Consider the following 20,611-nt stretch of genomic DNA (forward strand, 5'->3'; position numbering starts at 1 on the left):
CCAGCCTGGTGCCCCAACCAGCGCTGGCTTGGAGCAGAGCAGCTGATCATGCCTTCACTGGGTTGCTGTCCCTGCCTTCGCTGGTCACCTTGGCACAGACCATAGGGAGCACCACTGCCTCTCCAGTAGAAGCTTCTGGCATGCTTTCAGCTTCTGATTTTTCTCACCCTCCCCTCATATTTCTAGACCAAATGTGCCAGATTTCGGCAGGGGAAAGAGAACTACGTTGGTGATGTCTCTTCTGACCTGAAGCGACGGTTGGACAGCATCACAAGCAGCCAGAGCTCAGCAAGCTCTGGCTTTGTGGAGGAGCGGTCCCTGAGTGACGTGGAAGAGGAGGATGGTAGGATATGTCTTCTCCTGGTGTTGGAACGTGTGTCATTGGTGGGGCTGATGAGGGACACTGGGGACTCTGTGATTTCCGAAGCTCCCTCAAAGCTGTGTGCAGGCTATTCTCTGGTTGACCAAAGTTCCTGAGCTATGGATTATCTAGATCAGGATCCCAAACCCCTCAGCCCAGTCCCAGATAATGTCCTGTCTGAAAAGGGTCTGTTTTTAGTGTGAAGCCTTTTGGAGATGTGTGTGTTTAATGCCCCTGTATCTTCCGGTAAAATCACAGAGCACAAACTCCAAAGGCAGTGCAGAGAGGGATGCACCAGGGTGCTAACTGAATTTCCTTAAAGTTTACCCAGAAGTTAAATACTGTGAAATGCTATTTGCTTCACTGCTTGTTAGCAGAGAGCTTGCTTCGCCTTCCCTCGGCCCAGGTGGTCTGTCAGGAACAGGAAGCCTGAATTATCCGCTCATTCAAAGCCTCCCCAGGATGCACATATCCTCTGCAGTGGTTTCACTGATACATTTGCCATGTCCTCCTTTGGCAGATGCAGCACAAAATGCTCAGTGCTGCCATTTCAGAGGCTGCTAATTTCACCTAGGTGACATCATCATCAGTATGTGAACAGGGAGAATGATCTTGCAGTTTCAATGCAATCCAATAGGTAATGTCACACATGCATTTCCACACCATCATGGTCCCTTTCCAGTACTCCCTGGTGTAAATATTCACCCTCTGAGCTGGGATGTTACCTGAAGCAGCCCTTAGGTTAAGGTTTTAGCCACCAGTGCTGTAGTTCTTGGTAGATGCCTGCTTAAAATGAGGAGCTGAGCAAAGAGTTGTTTATTTCAGCATGAACTAAATGCCTAGGTATCTTTGGATATTTGAGTACATTATTCCTCCAGGTTACTAGAGGATGAGGTTAGGGTTCTTCTACACTAAATTAGCAGGGCTTTTTGCTGAATTGAAGTCTTTCTCCCTATGGCACATTCTTTCCTCATAAAGACTAGGTGGGGCCTCCCTCTCCTTCGTTTCTAAGTTCAACTGAAACCACAGAAAGCTTTACTGTCCTAGGAACTTGTGAGCTGGGTTTCAGTTGTTTTGCTTTTGGGATTGTTTTGCAAATCTTTCCTCTGGTGCTAACTCTGGAAATAAGCAAGGAGGCCTAGGGTATAGCCCATCATCTCAAAATTTATTTTACACAGGATTAGTTTGATGTAAAATGGGTCGTTAGTGATAATTATACAGCTAAAAAAAGTGCTTGATTTGCTCTTCCAGTCCAGTGTGGCATAAGGTTCACATGGACTTTTACCTAACAGCAGTTATTGGTGAAATCAGTGACAAAGGGCATGTTTGACTGTCATCTGATTCTTTGCAGCTGGTCCTGAAGACCTTTGCAAGAACCCTTTGACCATGGAGGACCTCATCTGTTATAGCTTCCAGGTGGCAAGGGGAATGGAGTTCTTGGCTTCACGCAAAGTAAGGAACTTCTCAGGAAGAGTGGCATGTTATTTATTTGACTGTAGGAAGTAATGCTGTAGGTCTATAGAAGGAAACAGCATGTTCATCTTTGGACTAGCAGTCACCTGCAACATTTTCTTTTTGCTCTAAGACATATCCAAATCATTCATGCTACAGAGTGAAACAGCGTGTGCATTTATTGACACAAATGTTAGTGATCTGTATAAGGTTTATGGGCCACCACAGAAGAATGGTTAAGTGGTTGGAGGAGGGGAGCTGACTTCTAAGGACAGTTAAAGGAATTAGGGACAAATCCCTGGTAACAGGAGCTAAATGAGAATAAAAGATTTTTCTCTGAGGAGCAAAAAGTTTCTTGTACCTTGTGCACTGGGATTGGAGGGGCAATGTGAGGAGAGACGATACTCAGCTATGAAACTTCATGGATGACTCCTTGGATAATCTCTTGTGGAAGACACCCTGGCAGTCAACAGCACCTCACTTGCATTTTGGCCTTCTAGAAGTATTTTTCTGTGGTTTGAGCCTAAATATGTAGAGCACATATTTCAAAGGATGACAATTCCAGCAAGAGTGAGAAATTGCCTGCAGCTGTATAGAAACAAAAAATACTTAGAAATGGGAAAAGAAAATAGAAGCAGGAAATACAACACTGCTCTAGAGTGCAGGCTAGGTGTTCAAGAGCAGACTTCAGGGTCTTTTTCTAAAAACATGCTCTTGTCTGCCTTTCATACATCTTGATTGATGTGCATATGTCAAAATACCTTCTTCCAGAATCTGCAGTTTCAGTCCATACTAGAAGCAAACCTGTAGCCACTTTCAGAGCCTGATTTTTTTACTTCAGGCTATTGAGGCTTGAGTTTTGAAGTGTTTGGTTGTTAATTAAGCTGTTGTTCTGCATAGGTAGAGATGTGGACTTCTTTCTCTATAGTAAAGATTAGTTTGTGTTGGAATCAAGTCAGCATTTTAGTGTGGTGTTTTTCAGAGAAATAGTGGAGTACACAGATTTGAGTGAACCTAAGTAAATCTAAAGGTAATCAGATCTGAACCTGTTTTGTGTCAGCTTCTTAGGATAATTAATTAGCTAACTTCAAAGGCCCTCTCTGCACAGTGGATAAACAGATGTATGTTTGGACTTGAGAACACAAGTTTCCCTGAGCCAAATCAGTTGTGACCATCAAAAAAGCACTTAAAATCAGCAACTGTTGATGCTGAGGTTTCTTTTTCTTAAAAGGTTTTAAGAATTATCTGGCCTTTGAGGGTAGGAGAGCACATATGTGAAAGAGATCAGCCCTGTGGACAGAGCTGTGACGACAGGCAGCATATGATGTTGTTTACTTCTCTTTGCAGTGCATCCACAGGGACCTGGCTGCTCGTAATATCCTCTTGTCAGACAATAATGTGGTCAAAATCTGTGATTTTGGCTTGGCTCGAGACATCTACAAAGACCCAGATTATGTCAGGAAAGGAGATGTAAGTTTCAGATTATCTGTTTGATAGAGAATTAATATGAAATAAGGACTTCTTTTTTCTTTTTTTCCCTTAAAGAAGTTTGTGGAAACTCAGTGTTTTGCTAAACTGTGATATCATTTTGTTTATGAAAATGCTTTTAGGCCAGACTACCCCTAAAATGGATGGCACCAGAAACCATTTTTGATAGAGTATATACCATTCAGAGTGATGTATGGTCCTTTGGAGTTCTGCTGTGGGAAATATTTTCGTTAGGTGAGTCACTTTAATTTTACTGAACCATCTCTAAACAAAAGAGTCTGAAGAAAACAGTCAAAGTGTTCTTGGATCCTCTGTTGCATTTTCTTTTTACTTCTTGAAAAATTCCTATGTATTTTCTCCATCAAAATAAAACACCAAAATTTTCTTCAAAATGCAAATGTAGGAACATAGGCTTGAAATGCTTCTTCATGCAATTTCAGTATGTGATGATGTGCCTCATTTACTCAATCAGTTGCTGTTTCCATCATAAGTATAAATTGTTTACACATCCAAATACACCGAATTGCCTTATTAACACAAACCATAACAAGTTATTTGCTTGAAAATTAATCCCAAAATTTAAGAGTCTAATGCATTAAAATTACCGTTGCTTTCATTTTAGGTGCATCACCGTACCCTGGAGTGAAAATTGATGAGGAATTTTGCAGAAGACTGAAAGAAGGAACGAGAATGAGAGCACCAGATTATACAACACCAGAAATGTGAGAAACTGTTCTTCCAGCTGCCCACATTTACCCCACACTACTAGCAGGTGCAGGAGCAAGCAATAGGTGCTGTTTTCTTTATGCTGGTATTTTAATTGGTTTTGTTGTTCTAGGTACCAAACAATGTTGGATTGCTGGCATGGAGATCCTAAGCAGAGACCAACTTTTTCAGAGCTGGTGGAGCACCTGGGGAATTTACTGCAAGCCAACGTCCGTCAGGTACGTGAACTGTATTCTCTGGTTGCTAAAACCACCAGCTGAATCTGTCCTGTTCTGCCAGCCACCACAGCATTCCATAGTTGGGTACTGTCTGCTGGAGCTGTCACGGAGCCTGGGCTTCTTCTAGCGCTCCCATTACTGACCACCAGCTGGGTCTCCGACTAGCAGAGAGTGACTTGCGGTGTAAAGATCCCGGAGGCTGTGTTGTGGTAACCACAATCACTCCGCCCTGCCAGTAAGCCTTCCCATGACACTACTGCTGTCTTTGCTGGGGAGTTGTTGGCACAGGCTCAGTTCCCTGCTCTGCTGCTGATTTCTCTGCATGCTGCAGACGCATTCCAGCAGGTAGCTCCTGTTGATCTTACTGTGCCAAAGATGGTTATCTTCGTGTATGTGAGGCTGTGGGCTGCAATGCTTTTAATGGCTATCCTGGAAAACAAGGATACAAAAACTTCATTGCCTGTGAGCAGCTCCACGCAAATTAATGTATTAAGGCATGACCTGTGTGCAGGCATTCCAGTAAAAGAGCCCACTGCGACCAGGTGGGTACATGGGCTTCCCTTTCAGGCTCTCCATCTTGTGGCTTCCTCTTCAGTTACTACAGAAGTGGACAAGGCCGGGGCAATAGATGTGAGCCCACTGAATGAAGGAGGATTTATTTGGCTGTGTGCTCCCCTATTAGACAAACTCTCCCTTTCTAGCCTATCAGTGATGATGCAAATTACACTGCCCCTCTAAAACATCAGGTTCATTTTCTTTGTGGCATTGGGACTCAAACATTATTAAAATCTACTTCTATTTTTTCAAAGATGTCAATAAAAAGTCCAGTTTATACATTATGTTACAGTAGATCATATAAAAATCTATTTTTTTAAAATTCAAAACTACTTGAAAGTGGTTCTTATTAAGCTTCTTTCTTTTAATGTAGCTGCTCCTGCAGAGGTGGTATACTGTTCACAGTTTAATAAAACACCCACACTGTTGGGCTGATGCATTCTCCATGTACATGCATGTATCTGTTTACGTCTGTGTGTCTCTGTAGCCTATTTATTTTTTGTATTTTTTCACTGCATTCTACAGGATGGTAAAGACTACATTGTCCTTCCTTTGTCAGTATCACTGAATATGGAAGAGGATTCGGGTCTCTCTCTCCCAACTTCACCTGCTTCCTGTAGGGAGGAAGAGGAAGTCTGTGATCCTAAATTCCATTATGACAACACAGCAGGAATTAGGTATTTTATATGGTGGACATCCTACTGGGGCCTCTGGGAAGGTTTTGTTCATGCTGGGGGCAGGGAAAATGAAAGGAAGAGATTTCAGCTGCCTGGTCCATATTTAACCTTCTCCATAGGGATAAGAAGGATTTTGTAAAGCTTTTGTAGGCAAAAGCTTGTTTCTTACCTTCCCAATTAGTGATTTTCTTATTTATTTTAAATGTTGCTACCCTTTCAAGATTTGGTATTCTCATTCAAAAACAAACAAACAAAAAAAGCAAAAAACATGACAATATCTGTTATTTGTTTTTGAAGAACCAGAACATATAGAAGGTTTTACTGGTCCAATTCAGTTGTGTTCGCAGTGTTCTTGTGTTGCAGCTGCCAAGAGTATTAATGATGATAGATCTGTCATTAATAATCTCTCTGGCGTTTCTCCTCCTAAAATGAAATACTGGAAAATAGGTCATGAATTGATAGCCAAGAGGAACGTGATGTAAATAGTGTTGTCATTGAGTTTTGTCCACTGCTTGCTTCTGGTGGGCTCCTAGGACATCCATAATGGTAGATGCTGTTGGGTATCATGGCAGAGGTGACTTTCCAGTAAGGAGTTTGTACTAATGCACTTCAGGGGCTTATATTGGACACTTTGAGGACCTCTGGCTTGGGATGTAAGGGAGAAAGGCATTTTCTCATCCAGTGCAGCCACTGAGATGCTGGGAGCTCTGGGTTGCTCAATCCAGTCTCAGAAGAAGGAGGATAGAAAGAGATGGATGCAACCATCAGAGTGGAGACAGAGTCTGTTGGCAGGTTTCATGTGGTTTCCATGAAGCAGAGCCCTCTGCCTCACTGCGTGTATCATACTCACCACAGATGGAGTTCCCGGTGATTTGGGGTACAGCAGGAGAACATTTCTATGGGGTCCTAGAAGAGACTACCTGGGCACAATACATTTCACACTTCAGTTGAACTTATGATCCTGCAGCTGAACCCATGTTTTAGTAGTGGGACAGTTCAAACTATACATGTTTAAAAGACAAAAAAGCATGATTTAACACTCAAAATATCACACTTATTTTCCACTTTTAATACTTCTTATATGGCTTTTCCTGGTCCCCATTTCCTGTTATGAACAGAAGTAAAAGCACTCTGTCAACGTTTGAAGGAGACTTTGGATCTCTTTTTTCTCGTCTTATAGGATTGTGAAAGCACTTGTGGAAATCATGGTAGGAGAGGCAAAGTGAGGAGGTTAAGTCATGCTTAGGGGCTTTATTCTTACCTTCTGGTAGCTGAAAACAATTTTGTAAGCATGGATCTTGCTATATAGGTAGTGGAAAAGATTGATCTGTTCAGAGATGTCTTTTTCAATCTTCACAAAAGTACTAACTATGAGGAAAGGCTGATAAATATAATCTCTTAATCAAAGCTGGAGGAGGATAACAAGCACAGGGAAAACATGGAGAGTATTAAAGAATTCTTAGATTGCTGATGTAAATTAAAATCAGCAGGATGTTCTAGCATCTGCCATATTTCGCTTAGTAAATAGATATGCAATTTCTGAACCTTGAAAGATTGTCATTAAAAACAGTCAGGTGAGGTATAGAAGAGTTAGTGTAAAGTGTAAAGGTAATGCCTACTCTTAGAAAGAACAGAAAAAATGTAATTCTGAAATCAGTTTAATTTGAATTCTGGGAACGATTGTGGAATAAATGTTCAGATAAATAATGGTAAATGCCTACAGGAAAATAACTAAAAAATGGCCAGCATGGATTCATCAAGAACAAATCAAGTCAAAGTAATCGAAGTTTCATTCTTAGAGAGAATAATTGACCTGGAGGATAGCAGAGAAGATGCATTTTGATTTCCTGTAGAACATTTTTGGCCTTTTCTTAATGGGACAATCTAATACAAAATGCAAGCAAATGTCAGGAAATACTCTGAGGACATCAGCTGAGCTCTCACTGCCACCGAGCAGGAGTCAGACTCCATGCATAGCCTCTCTCTGCCTGCACACTGTTTCTAGTCCTATTTGAACAGTAGTTTGCTTAACCAGGAGGATCTCATTCACTGTAGCCCTTGTAGGCTGGCTCTTGTCTGGGCTGAGCAGAGGCAGGTCTCCCATACTTGGGAAGTCATTCAGATCAAGAGGCTGGGCTTCTCAGTCCTCACCACCCTGGAAAACTGTAGTGCTGGCCATGCAGCTCTGTGCCTGGGTGGACATTTAAATGCAAGCACAGAGGGAGCTTCCAAACTTAGAAGGCAAGTTGTGGAATAAACTTCTAGTCGTACAAGATCAGGTTGTCCAGGAGGGTGAGTGGACTAGATTGTCCATTTGATAGTTTTGGTCCTGGTAGTGTTGGATGGGAAATAGATTGGATACCACTGCAGAGGAGCAGAAGACATGGTCAGTGCAGAGAGCTTGAAAAGAACTGGTTTTGTTAAGTTTAGGAAGAGAAAATAGAGAGGGAACATAGTAGCAGTTTTCAGTACATGAAAATTTGCTCCAAAGAGGGTGTTAAATAATTGTTCTGTGTCCCCAGCATTAGGAAAAATTTGATTTGCAGCAAATACTTGGGTTTAATATTTGAAAATCATTCTAAAATGTGATTGAGCACCTGAGCAGGCTACAAAAGGAACTTGTAAAATCCCCACCAGTTTAAATAAATTTCTGTTGGAGATAAGCAGGATTCAGCAGAGCTAGACTCAAAGCTGGGAAAGGGGGTGAATGATACTCTTAATTGTCCCTAGCTTTGCACTTCAAGTGGATGCAGCTAACTCTACTAACTCCATGGATTTTCCTTCATTAGCTGTTAAGAACATAAATTTGCCCTGTTTAACTGGGACACCATCCATTTCATTCCATATTCACTTAGGCAGAAAGCTGAGGGTGCCGTTTTGTTTGCTGTATTAGTATCTCCATGAAAGTAAATTTTATTTTTTTGTCCAATATTTTTTATGGATGTCATCCTGAACCAGAGGGCTTCTTTTGGAGAAGAGCCTTCAAGAGAGATTTAGCACTCCCTGTCCTGATCCCCACGGCTGAAGGGCAGCAGTGTGCTGAGTCTGCTGTTGTTGTCCTAGGTCCAGCCAGGGGTCTCAGAAGTGCTGTCCGAAGGAAGAGACAGACGTCTGTGCTCCAGGCTTCTCTGTTTATTATACTTCTAAGCAAAGCTTGCAGGAAATGAAGCCCTCCAGTGTAACTGAGGAAAGAAGCTGTTTTCTCAGAGTCATTTCTTAGAATTTGCTCAGAGATCAATATTGTCAGGAGCAGAAGGTCAGAAATATGCCACTTTCTAGGCTGTTCATCCCTTTCAATAAATAGATATTTTGAAGTTTGCATAATATGTTTTGACAAAAGGATTAACTTCTCTGAAGAGAGATAAAAGGGTTCTGATATCATTGTGCTGTTTGCAGCCAAGTTGTGGATAGTGGACACAGAATTTTATTGTTTTGTTTTCTTTGCAGTCAGTACCGTCAAGGTAGCAAGAGAAAAAGCCGCCCAGTGAGTGTGAAAACATTTGAAGATGTCCCTTTGGTAACCACTGTAAAAGTTGTTCAGGAGGTGAGTTTGTCTATTTATACATGCTTCCTTCTATTATACATTTTTATGTGTTTTTATTCTTTTTCCATTTAATGCATTTCCAACATCTTTGCAGGAAAACCAGACAGATAGTGGGATGGTTCTTGCATCTGAAGAGCTGAAGGCATTGGAAGAAAATGAAAAACAAGTGAAAATACCCTTTAGGTAAGGCTTATAGGATTGAATATGACCTTTTACCTGCAGTATGTCAGAAGACTGATTGGTTTGTGGAATTGTTTGGAAGACAAAATCTTTTCTTAAAGTATTTTCAAAAACAGAAAGCAAAATTGTGCCCGGTATGCCTGGTCATCTGCATTTGGTATTAGGAGAGGAGAGGTAATGCAGCTTTTGGAAGCTCCAGTCAGCATCCAGAAAGGACTTGTATTTATCAGCTGCAATAGTATCAATCAGCCCTCGAAGCTACTGAGCTGGTGCACAAAACTGAGCACAAGGACCTGTCTGAACTCTTGGTTTTGGTTTTCTGCTTTTTTTTTCTTCTTTTTTTTTTTTTTTTTTTAATAGCTGACACTCAAATTTTCAGGGTGTACCTAGGTTTATTTTCAGAGCATTTTACAGGGGTTTCATTGTGCAGTTCACAGGAAGCACAGTGGTGTTCATGGAGCTGAAACCTCACGTATGCTGTCTGAGAGCTTCTCAGGAATTATTTTTTTCCAGAACAACTTCAGTGCAGACTAAGATATACTGCAGTTACAATTGCACCACAGCTGAAGTAAAGCCTCTAAAAGCTTTCTCTTAATTTCATCTGTGGTTGCAGTCTAACTCCTTGTATTGTCATAAAATTAAACATCTTTTTCATGCATTAGTGAAGTTAGGGCATATGAAAAGGTTTCTCCTTATAATCAAATGCATGTTTAAAAAGGCTTGAAGCCAGGTTTAAGTACAGCCTTTTGCTTTGGTTGTTGTTGTGATGGAAAGCAGCTGCCATCTGGAGTCGCCCACCTGCCCTCCAGAAGACAGCTCTCTCCACAGCTCTCTCAGCCCTGTTTCTGGGCTTTTTTTGCAGCACACTGGTGCCCAGCAAGAGTAATGAGTCCGTCATGTCCGAAGCCTCCAACCAGACGAGTGGGTACCAGTCGGGATACCACTCGGATGACATGGACACCACCGTCTACTCCAGCGAGGAAACGGAACTCTTGTGTGCCCAGGAGGCTTCGCCCCCACTCTGCCGTGCTCATGGGCTCCCCTACGAGAGCCCCGCGCCACTCTAGGGTGAAGCTGGCAGCTCCAGCTCCCCCTGGGATGTGCCTTCATTGCCTGGGCTAGTGGTATTCAGGTTTGACGTATTGAAAGATGGCATCTGTAAGAAAAGACATTTATTTTTCCTGAAGATGATGCAGAAGCATCTGGCAGCAAAACTGCGCTGTGCCAGACTGGGGTTCTTTCCTCAAGAGATGCTGGTGGCTGAGGGTGCAAAGCCCCAGCCATGGTGTGTGGGCTGTGCCAACCCCATGGCAGGAGCTGACCCTGTGGAGATGTGGAGCATCTGCCTGATGCAGGCAGCATCACGGCATTCAACTTAAATGTTTCTACTTGTACGAAATAATGGCACATCCCTGCTTCTGTGGGGGTTTTTTTGTTTGTTTTTCCCCTTGTGTGGCTGGACTCCAGGAAGGAAACAGCACGGCACTGGCTTCTTGTTTCTCAGAGTTATTCCTTGCTTGTACCTTCACAAACAAAAAAAGGAACCTCCAGCTCAAGGCTCTGGCACTCACTGACAGCCTGAGACTAAACATAGGCTGGGCTAAATATAGGTGGGGGTGATGGTCTCTGTCCTTGGCAGAGGAAAAAGGCTGCTGTACAAGTCCTCATGAGCTGCATTTTCTCAGTGAAGTTGGTTAGCAGGGAGAAGGCAGAGCATTGAGCCAAGTGATGGGACTCAAATGGCAGGGCCGTGCCTGACCTCTGAGGATGGCTCTGCTCCCCTTTCATCCCCAGCACCCTTGACTCACACCAAATGCCTGCCTGCCTGCCTCTGAGCTGCCTGAAACTGCTGCAAAAAATATTCCCCTCCCCCCAAATCACCACTTACAACAGGGAGAAAAGGCAATGTCATTTACCCTAGGACCACAGGAAGTTCTGTGGTTCTGGTGGGGCATCCTAAGGGCACCCTACCTCTCATTTCATCCCCCCTCCCACAGATTTAGGTCTGACTCTTTCACTTTGAAAACTCAAAGTCTGTTTGGAGTGGCAGAGATCTCAGTTTATGTAGCCTTGGGAATCCGTGGCTGGTTTCATGGCAGCTCTGATCTTCTCCGAGTGATGAAATTGTGCCTAATTGTTGGACAACTTCTTACCTGTGCTCTTGTAGTCCCAGAACTCTATTGATAGACACAGTGAGGACTACAAGATTTTAAAGTGTAAAGCTATTTCTACTGAGTTCTTTTTGTATTTTTATAAGTATTTTTTTGTTTGTACTTACTATAATGTCAAATGCTGGGAACCATGAATATAAGGCATATACAGTATTTATAGCCTCTTTATGTAGAAATAAATGTAATATATTAAAATATAAATATATATTATATGACAGATATTGTACTATTCACATTTTGTATCGGTGTTCTGTAGCATTGCAAAGGTCACAAAATTTTTAATAGCTAAAACTTTTCACTTCATTAAAAGGGACTGGAAATTTACAGTGGGGGGCTACAAGTAGGTTTGTTTTCTTTCATTATATCCTTTCTGTTGATAGGGAAGATTCTAAAGTATTACTTGTTTCAAGTCTATGAACATGTGTAGTCAAGGAAACTTCAGTGGTTTTTAGCAGTTGGCAATAAATACCTTTAGAGAAATGGACAGAGGAAGAGACTGCTTGTGCAAGCTGAATCTCCTCTGAAAGAGTTTATTATGTTCAGTTGGGGATGGTTGATCTAATTGTATAGTGGCTTTTGCCTGGGGAGTGGCATTTTCCCTTAAAGCCTTATTCATCTTTTCCCACTTGTGTTTCTTCCAGCTCACTTCTCACTGACTAAATGTCATCTCTGCTCTTGTACAGCGAAGTCTTCCTTTATTTTAGATCTGTACTTAAAGCTCCTACCTTTTCACTCTGTTGTCCAGTTTTTAACTTTCTCTTCTGCACTGTGTAGGCCTTTGCTCTCAGGGCAAGGCTGTCCACTGCTAGGGACATAACAGCTTATGCTAAAATAAAGTGCAAGGGAAGTTAAGCCACAAATTGCAGACTTTAATTCAGCTTCTCTTTATTGCAGTTTGAAATGAGACAGGCTACTGCATAGTGAGAACACTTGTCTAGGAAGTGAGAGATCTCACTGCTGAATTCTTCTCAGGCTGAATATGGGACTGATGCCTTCAGCACATTATGTGCATTGCCCAAATACAAGATTATGAGATATCAAGGTGTAAATGTTTCTCCATTGCTCCCCCTAAATCTAAAGCATTTTACAGCGAGGAAATCAGGAGCAGGGAGGTCAGATAGAAAAAAAAGGGAGAGACTTCCTAAATTTTGTGCAAGGGGCTCTACAAAGGACTTGTATTTTCATGTATATATTTGACATTTGTCTTGCTTCCCAGGCAACAGTCTAGCAATCAGAGTATGCTCAACAGACAATGCTACGTCCTTTAACATCCCCCCTCTGCAATATCTTTAATGAAAATGCTCTTCTATGTATTATTACACAAGGGACATAAAGTACTGACACTGAGAGAACATTGATGAGGCACATGTTGGAGAGTCCTAACAGTGAGGTGGAGATGGAGATGTGTCATTGATACCTGCACTACCCAAAGTTTGGGATGTTCAGTTTAGACATCTCATTTTGTAGCTTTTTTCCTCTCCAGCTTGGTGTAACACACAATATGTGCCATATAAACGCAGTCAGAGGCTTCCCTGGGTGTTCATGGTATCTCTAAAAGAGCCACCCACCACGATGCAGACTGATGAAGTTTCAAGACATAGCCATGTCAGTTACTAAATTCACGCTTACAATCCTAATCAGCCAATTAAGCTCTCTTCTGTGTCCAAATAGTTTTAAATATGCCTGGAAAATGTAGCAACTAGCACACACCTGCTTTAGGAAAGGAAATTGGTTTCTAAAAAAAAAATCAACCCAAACCATATATTCACTGTCAGAAACAAGCAAAGGTTCTATAAATGTGTTCATATATTTGGCATCCAGTTACACAATTCTTTTCTTAAACCATGGCCATTACATCCTTTAAAACACCTGGACTTTTTGTTGTATTATGAATACAGCACATTCAGCGGAACCCTAGTCATGCCACATCTGTCTTTGAGATGCTTTAAATTCCAAAAAGGATATTTTCAATGAAACAACAGACATATAATGCACAGATTTGCAAATGCCTTGCAAACCAGTCCCAGCTTTATCTCTACCCCGCAGCCATGCAGCAAAGCGTCAACATTTGGATCAGCATCCTTATCCATGAAATTCAGCCTGGATCTGAGCCCAGTGAGCTACAGATAGAAGGGACACTTACAAGATTATGTATCCAAACATATCACTGTGAGCAGCTGGGTTGGAGTGAGGAGAAGCAGTGATGGGATTGACTTGTCTTGTTCAGAGGAACTGCCGGAATGAACTGTAATGGCTGGTGGGTTAGGATGTGGGGAATCAGGCACAGCCATACCAGAAATAGGCAGTTTCAGGGCTTGGAGATGGCTCATGTCAGCTCTTATCAATGTAAACACAGCCCACCTGAAGAATGCAGGGGTGTTCAAGCATGGTAGGTAGATCTTTCTCCCTGCAAAAGACACTGTAAAATGTATCTCATCCTTTGCATGGAAATGTCTTGGCAAATCCAGCCTAAGCTTTTCTTATTAATGCATCTCCAATTGCAAACAAGTGCATTTCACATGAGAATAAAAGTGTTAGGATAATACTCCATGTCTTCTAATGCGGGTGTCCCAAAAGACAGTGCCTGGAGACTTTTGGGACAGAGTGCTTATTAATTATAAAAGCAGTATGTTACTAAAACCACTACAATCACAGAGCTGCTGACACTGGGGACAAAAATTTCCTTTTAATGGCATCTCTTTTTATGGTTCCAAGGCTGCAAAACATAACTGGGTAGCATGGATAGTCTCCAGATACAAAGCTGGAATCTGCTATTTTTATGCAAAACATTCCCAAACCATGAATCATCTGAGGTTTCCCCTCATCACTAATACTTGAGTACACACCCTGTGTTACCTCGCAGTATGGGACCTCACAAAGCAACAGCAAGGGCAAGGAAAACAAAGTTAACGTTTGTTCTTTCTAATTGACAAATTTATTAGGGACAGGAGTTAACCGACAGAGACCTTTTCTTTGGACTTCAGCCCTGTATTTTTATTCTGCCTGGCTGAGTGTTGCATTCTGTGTTGTGATATATGTCCTCAGCTCCTCAACCCCTGACATTCAGGCTGATTAAGTCCCCGAAGGTCATTGGGAAACATAGCAGGAGCTTGTAACATATGGTGCTGATAAACATCTCAGCATCAGAGATAAGGAGCTGGTCAATGTAATCTTAGGAAGCTCAGGTTTTGTTGCCATAAAACTGTACAATGTAAAGCCTAATCCCTACACAGGTTTAATTAGCTGTTAAACATATCAGATTCATGATGAAGGGTGTTCTGGTTACCTAGGCATTGTTCACTGGCTGCCACTGGTTGGTTCAAATGTGAAGTATCTCTTCCTTGCAGCTTGTTAGGATGACATGTTATGGTGAATGATGACTGCTCTGTAAGTTTTGGGGCAGAGCAGGGGGGAAATGAATTCAATTTACAGACCCAGCTGTAATGTCAGACACAGCCTCTGGTGCCAGGTAAAATGGAAGTGCCGTGTGGTTTCCTGAGTCCTGGTCAAAAAAATACTTCCTTGTAAGTTGGAATATATGAAATGAAGTTCAGTTATCTTTTCCAAGGAGAGCTATATCTGTTCACCATCCTACAAAGCTGTTTCCCTGAGCTCCATGCTGCTCTCTCTTTCAGTATAGTCATGCTAAGTGACTTGATTAGCAATGGTTTCGCAAAGAGTGTTTAGTTTTATTTCTCTCAGTCTGTTTTCACACTACAGTCAGAAGCATGATTGCCACTCATTGTAGAGAGGTGTAAGGTAGTTTTCGTCCTGCCTCGCTAAGCAGCAGTACCAGTGAGAGTTCAGCAGCCTAGACTTCTGCTTGGCCCAGCATCACCCGTTGTAGTGATGGCTGTGTGCCCCATGATAGTGGGGCACACAGCAAAGTCTGTTTGAATCATTTGAGGCTGAAGATGGCAGGTTGTTTTCCATCACTTACTCCCAGTGTACCTGGATCTGTAGACTCTGGTTAACTCTGCAGCTGGTGGGGGTCAGCAGGCAGAGGTGGCCTTGGTTTTGGGACTGACATGGCCTAGACTTGGCAGTGCTGTATTGCACGGAGCAGGGAGAGGAGCCAAAGACTGAAAGAAAGTTTTAATAATGCATAGGTCCTTATACTAGAGAGTTGTGCTTTAGCACCAGGAACCAAGGAAGAGCAAAGGGGTTTTGCTTGTTAGAGACCTTCAGGTTGCACTGTCAAATTGGAAGACCAGCACTGCTTGCTGCTAGTTACGTAGAGGCTGCTTTACAGTGCATGTTTCATGCAGAAGTAGGGCCCCTTTATTCCTAGGAAGGACAGTTCCTGATGTTTTCTAGGGTTTCACTTGTACATTTGCTCCATTTATTTCTCTGTTCACCATGTTCAGGCTATGGTTTAAGAGCTGATGAGTTGGGCAAGGCATCTGAACCAGCAATGGACCCTTATGTTTAACATCGTTTGATGGATTTTCTGCTTTTTGAACTCGTGTGTAACCCTTAACATCTGCAACATCCTGCAGCAAGAGCTGTTTGCATGCATATTTTCACTTGATGGCCAAAGCTATTTTCCAGCACATTGATCAAGTTTTCCCTACTCAATTTCTTCATGTTATTTAGGATTTTATGGACAGCTATCTCCCAGTCTTTCCCTTTCGAATCAGAGTATTCCTGTAAAATCTGTTTGCATCTCCCCAAACCTGTAAATAGGGCCCCTTGGTGAGAAGGTGACATCTGTCTGGCATGATTCCGAAGCAGGTCTCCACAAGATACCCGGCTTCCGTCAGGAGGAAGGAGGGTGTGGGACAGTCAGCAGAGGACCGTGTTTTGTCAACTGACTCGCGTGACGGATGTACCGCAGCATTGGCAAACATCAGTCAATGTCAAGACCCGACTTTGCCGGCATCTTCTCAGCACTGCTATTTTTGGCTGGTGAAAGGTTTCCTGGGGTTGGGCTGGACTTGTCTCCTTTGTGCAGCGTCGCCCCGTTCCCAGGCTGTTTGTGCTGGCTCCTGGCTGGCTGCAGGGAGGGATAAGGGGCAGAAGGCAGGGGCTGGGTGACTGAAATGCAGCACAAACAGGAGCACCATTTACCACCATGAACCAGCAGAACAGAGGGAAAGCCAGGCCTATCTTATCAGTGACTTACTCAGTTAGACTCAGGGGTATAAAAGCTCTCTTTAAACTTTGGGTAATACCCATAAACAGAGCTCTTAGGAGATAACTTCACCAGCAGAACTTTTTTGGTGCACTTATGTGTAGTTTTGTATTACAGTCACAAAGGCATCTTTATATTGTCTGATAAACTTCTTAAATTGGCAACAACTATTTAGCATTTCAGTTTAGTTAAGTACTAAAACAGCAGGGAGTGTGCAGCTAATGCAATACAACTATTAATATATGTTTGGTAATGCTATCAGAACAATGGCTTTAGTCATTTCAAGCCTGCTTGCAGGCTAATGTTGCTAATTTTTCAGGAGGATTATTAAGTTTGATGAGCAATTTGCTTCTCAGTATAATTATATAGCTATTAAAGAAATCAATATTGTATCATGTAGAGTCCCTTAATAGCTGTATTTCATTGAGTCTGTTATGGGGCCAGCTTTGAAATCAAATAAGGAGGAATCTTTATAATTCCGCTGAAACTGGGCTTTGCGTTATGAGATAGATGTCTTAGACATTGAAGAAAAGGCTGCAAAATCTGTCCTCAGTCTTAAATCTTTGTATTCAATTAACAGTTTTACAAGTAGACTGTAAAAAATCATTGCTGTATGTTTAAAAATTTTTCCCCTCTTCTGACTCCTAAACATCATTAAAATTCCTGACCACTATATAGCTTTCAAGCAAATCAATATATTCACATAAATATGCATATTCAGATCACCATGTCATAAACTGGTTTGTCAATTACTCCAAAAATTCACTAGCCTAAGGTGAAGAACTCTTTGCCACAGAAGTGTCTGTGACAGATTTCTCATCTGAACTGATGAATTGCTTTTTATTTTTCATTATATGATGCTTTTTCTTTTTTAATAGCATATCCTTAGGTTTGGGCAGATCAAAGTTCATCAGAGCTTATATATCATGGCAAAAAATGTAAGGTACATCTCATTTCATGAGCTGTACTTGCACTATATATACTTTCAGTATAGCTCAGCCCAGCATTTCTCTGACGCTCTGACATTAAGTGTCAGAGTTGGGCAGTTTCTTCAATAGAAGAAACTCCCTAAATTTGCCTTAGGACTCTTGGGATTAACCCTTACCCTGTGTTGTGTGGGTTTTTTTGTGCCAGCAAAGGACAGAGATGACTGAAAACAAATTGGGGTGGGGTTATTTGGTTGCTTGATTGGTTATTTTGAACTCAACTCCTGGGACATAGTTTGCTGAGCATCACAGCTATAAAAAGGGACATGGCAGCTGCAGGAGAGAAAGCTGTGGGTGCTGGCAGTAGTGGAGAGGCACAGCTTCAGTCCTTCCTCCAGCTAACACTGCTTGTGAAACTAAAACCACTGCAACCTTTTTCGGATGTAGCACAGTGTGTCTATGTGGCTGTGAGCTGCAAATGGGGGAGAGTCACCCACTGCTCCCATCAGGGGCATTTTCTGAAATGGTAAGAAAGACATTTTCCCCTATCCACTATGTACTTGTTTTTTCTTCACTAGCTGAAGGAACTTCAAGTAAACTTGGAGATATTCCTTCAGATGTGTAAAAGTCTTCATCAAAAGAGTTCTCTGCATTCCTTTTATTTGTGTCACAGACAATAAGATAATACAGAGAATAGATAGTATTTTGGTCGCTCCTCACATAGGTTTTGTTTTACAGAAGTAGAGTTGAAGGGAAAACCTGTTTTCTATCTCTTCCAGCATAAGAACTAGTGACCATCAGCTGCAAACACATTAATACAGTTTTCATCTGTGCTTAGTAAACTTGTGAAATTCTTTTCCACAGGTTGTAAAAATTTACATCAGTTGAGCAAACTGTTGAGCAAATTAATGGCAGGAGAAAGCATTCAGAGGTACTAAATACATAAAACACCATCACAAGTTCAGGAAATCTCTGAGCTGCAAATCATGGGAAACTGAGACAGAGTGTTTGGGAGAAGTTCTCTATGTGCTTATCCTGCTGATTTACTGTTCCTCTGGCTTCCACTGTCGACTGCTAAAGCTCCTAGAATGGTGCTTTGGTGTACTGCAATATGATCCCCTGAAGCTTTTATAAGTGAACTTGTAAGCTCTAATTGTTAACTAAAACGTTGTCTTGACACTAATTCTCTGCAAGTGTTGCTGTTTTTGGGCTGCATGTAAAAGATGATAAATGTGGGTTTTCCAACACACAAAGTGCTCTGCAATGAGCACCATATACATTGGTAAAACAAATCCTGCTAAAATTTCTCTAAGTGGTTCCAAGCCCTTGAAAAATGACTGTGTCTCCAAAGAGAGGGTGACGGATAGTGGACCAGACACTGTACTTCACATGCGTGGCTGCAGCCTGCAGTTTGATTTCAGTGATGCTTCATCATCACCAAGTACCAGCTGCACAGCTTGTACCTCTCTAGCAGCCTGTTGAAGAACCATGTACCTTCTGGGTAAGAGATTTTGGGCCCTGATTTTCAGCCTTTTTGCTGCAAATAAACACTGCATTCCTGACATTTCAAGTACATAGGCAGAATATCCTCAGCTCCATCAGGCTGCTAACATGTTGCGCAGAGGAAACCTATTACAGCCTCAGGAACTGATGAGTTTCCTACTCATTCTCAGCAGATTGACTGCTGCTAAATATATATATCCTGTACTTCCACATAGTCTTGGTGAAGAAGTCAACCTGTTTACCATTTTTTTTTAAGATGGAAAAAACCAAAAGGTGAATGTAAATTGGTAATTCATAAAGGAAAAACTAAATCACATTTTTCTTATCACTCCATGCTTCTAGCTCAAAGTTCACTGAACACAACATGAGACCGTGCTCAGCAATGCACAGAGAGGGAAAGCTCATTGACACCATTGGGATGCCTGTGTAGTTAGTAATTTTACAAGGAAAAATTTCCTCGAGCCTAAAGCATGGAAATTCTAAACAACTGCTGAAAGCCCATGACATGTAAAGGCTGTTTACTTTAGTGTCTATGGATGTTTCCCTGTGGCATCAACCATTAAGAGAGAGTCAATATTCGGGCCTCAGTAAAATCCCCAGTGACAAAACATAGCTGGATACACTGAGCTCAGTCCTGCAGCTGGTGGGACTTGTGCATCCACAGCCTCTCTGCAGACAAATGAAAAACTGCCCTGAATATGAGCCTGAGCAGAAACACCCTGTCAGGTTTAAAGCTTGGTATTTGGTGCAGACAAGCACCAAATATCTGGCAGTGCTGCTGCAGCTCTGTCAGGCCATGCACAGCAGGTATGTGAGAGATCTGGATCCAGGGGTTGTACAAACCATGTGTGATGCAATACAGGTTAGAGGCCTTCACAAGACTGTAACACAGCAGTTCACCTGTCTGACTTCTTCCAAGCCTTTCCCATAAGGCTGAAGAAACAGAACAAAGAGTCTGATAAAGCTGCCCTCTGGAAATCCCAGCTCCCTGTTTCAGCTGACACCTCACTACTATCTGTGTCCTTTTCCAGCAAGTCACTGGCTTGCTTTAAGTGTTCTCCCATGTGAGAAGTATAATGTAAGCTTGTAAACAAGTTTATTCTGCAAATATCTCTGTAAATCTGGGGTGGGGCCACAGGAAATTTAAGACACAACTTACTTTACTCTCCCTTAAAAATACTCTACCTTAAAATTTTAAGTTTAGACCCTAGGTGTTAACTATTTAAATAGGTTGTTTCTTCCTTATTCCCTTGTTTCACTACACTCTGACACCTTAACATTTCAGTCAGCCTCCCCGCTGTCTTTAGAGCAAGACTCTAGAAAGGCTCTGGTATAGCTTTCCTTAGTCATTGCTGGGAATAGATGGAGATGCAAGCAAGGCTGTGACTGGCATTGTCAAAGCAGGAACTAATCAGCCCCTGGGAACAAATGTTTGCTGTTCTGCTAGGAAAGCAGTAGGGAAAACTCAAGTTACATCTGGTTTTCTCTCAACTCAGCTCTCTGCAGACAAGGTCATGTTAAAATAAAACTCATTAGAGGAAGAATATGCTAATACTACCTGAGACTGAAATAAAAGGGGAAAGCAGACAGGTCTGCCCTCTAAGCGTACAAGCTGAACTAGCTGTGGCTCCTGTTCTCATGGTCAGATTTCTTACTGCCTAATAAGTCACAAACTC

General features: G+C 42.0%; 1 protein-coding gene across 1 annotated transcript in view; it reads left to right on the plus strand.

The window, feature by feature from the left end:
- KDR (kinase insert domain receptor) overlaps nucleotides 1-11,604 on the plus strand; it is a 30,611-nt gene extending 19,007 nt beyond the window's left edge. Inside the window, exons 21-30 of the mRNA XM_082282383.1 lie at nucleotides 187-343; nucleotides 1,713-1,813; nucleotides 3,161-3,283; nucleotides 3,424-3,535; nucleotides 3,924-4,023; nucleotides 4,140-4,245; nucleotides 5,326-5,477; nucleotides 8,925-9,021; nucleotides 9,116-9,204; nucleotides 10,064-11,604. Coding sequence (XP_082138509.1) covers nucleotides 187-343; nucleotides 1,713-1,813; nucleotides 3,161-3,283; nucleotides 3,424-3,535; nucleotides 3,924-4,023; nucleotides 4,140-4,245; nucleotides 5,326-5,477; nucleotides 8,925-9,021; nucleotides 9,116-9,204; nucleotides 10,064-10,268 — 1,242 coding nt within the window. The 3' untranslated portion in view covers nucleotides 10,269-11,604. The remainder of the gene's footprint in view (nucleotides 1-186; nucleotides 344-1,712; nucleotides 1,814-3,160; nucleotides 3,284-3,423; nucleotides 3,536-3,923; nucleotides 4,024-4,139; nucleotides 4,246-5,325; nucleotides 5,478-8,924; nucleotides 9,022-9,115; nucleotides 9,205-10,063) is intronic.
- Nucleotides 11,605-20,611: the final 9,007 nt, after the last annotated feature.

This window comes from Coloeus monedula, assembly GCF_965178545.1.
Source record: "Coloeus monedula genome assembly, chromosome: 5".
Taxonomy (NCBI): domain Eukaryota; kingdom Metazoa; phylum Chordata; class Aves; order Passeriformes; family Corvidae; genus Coloeus; species Coloeus monedula.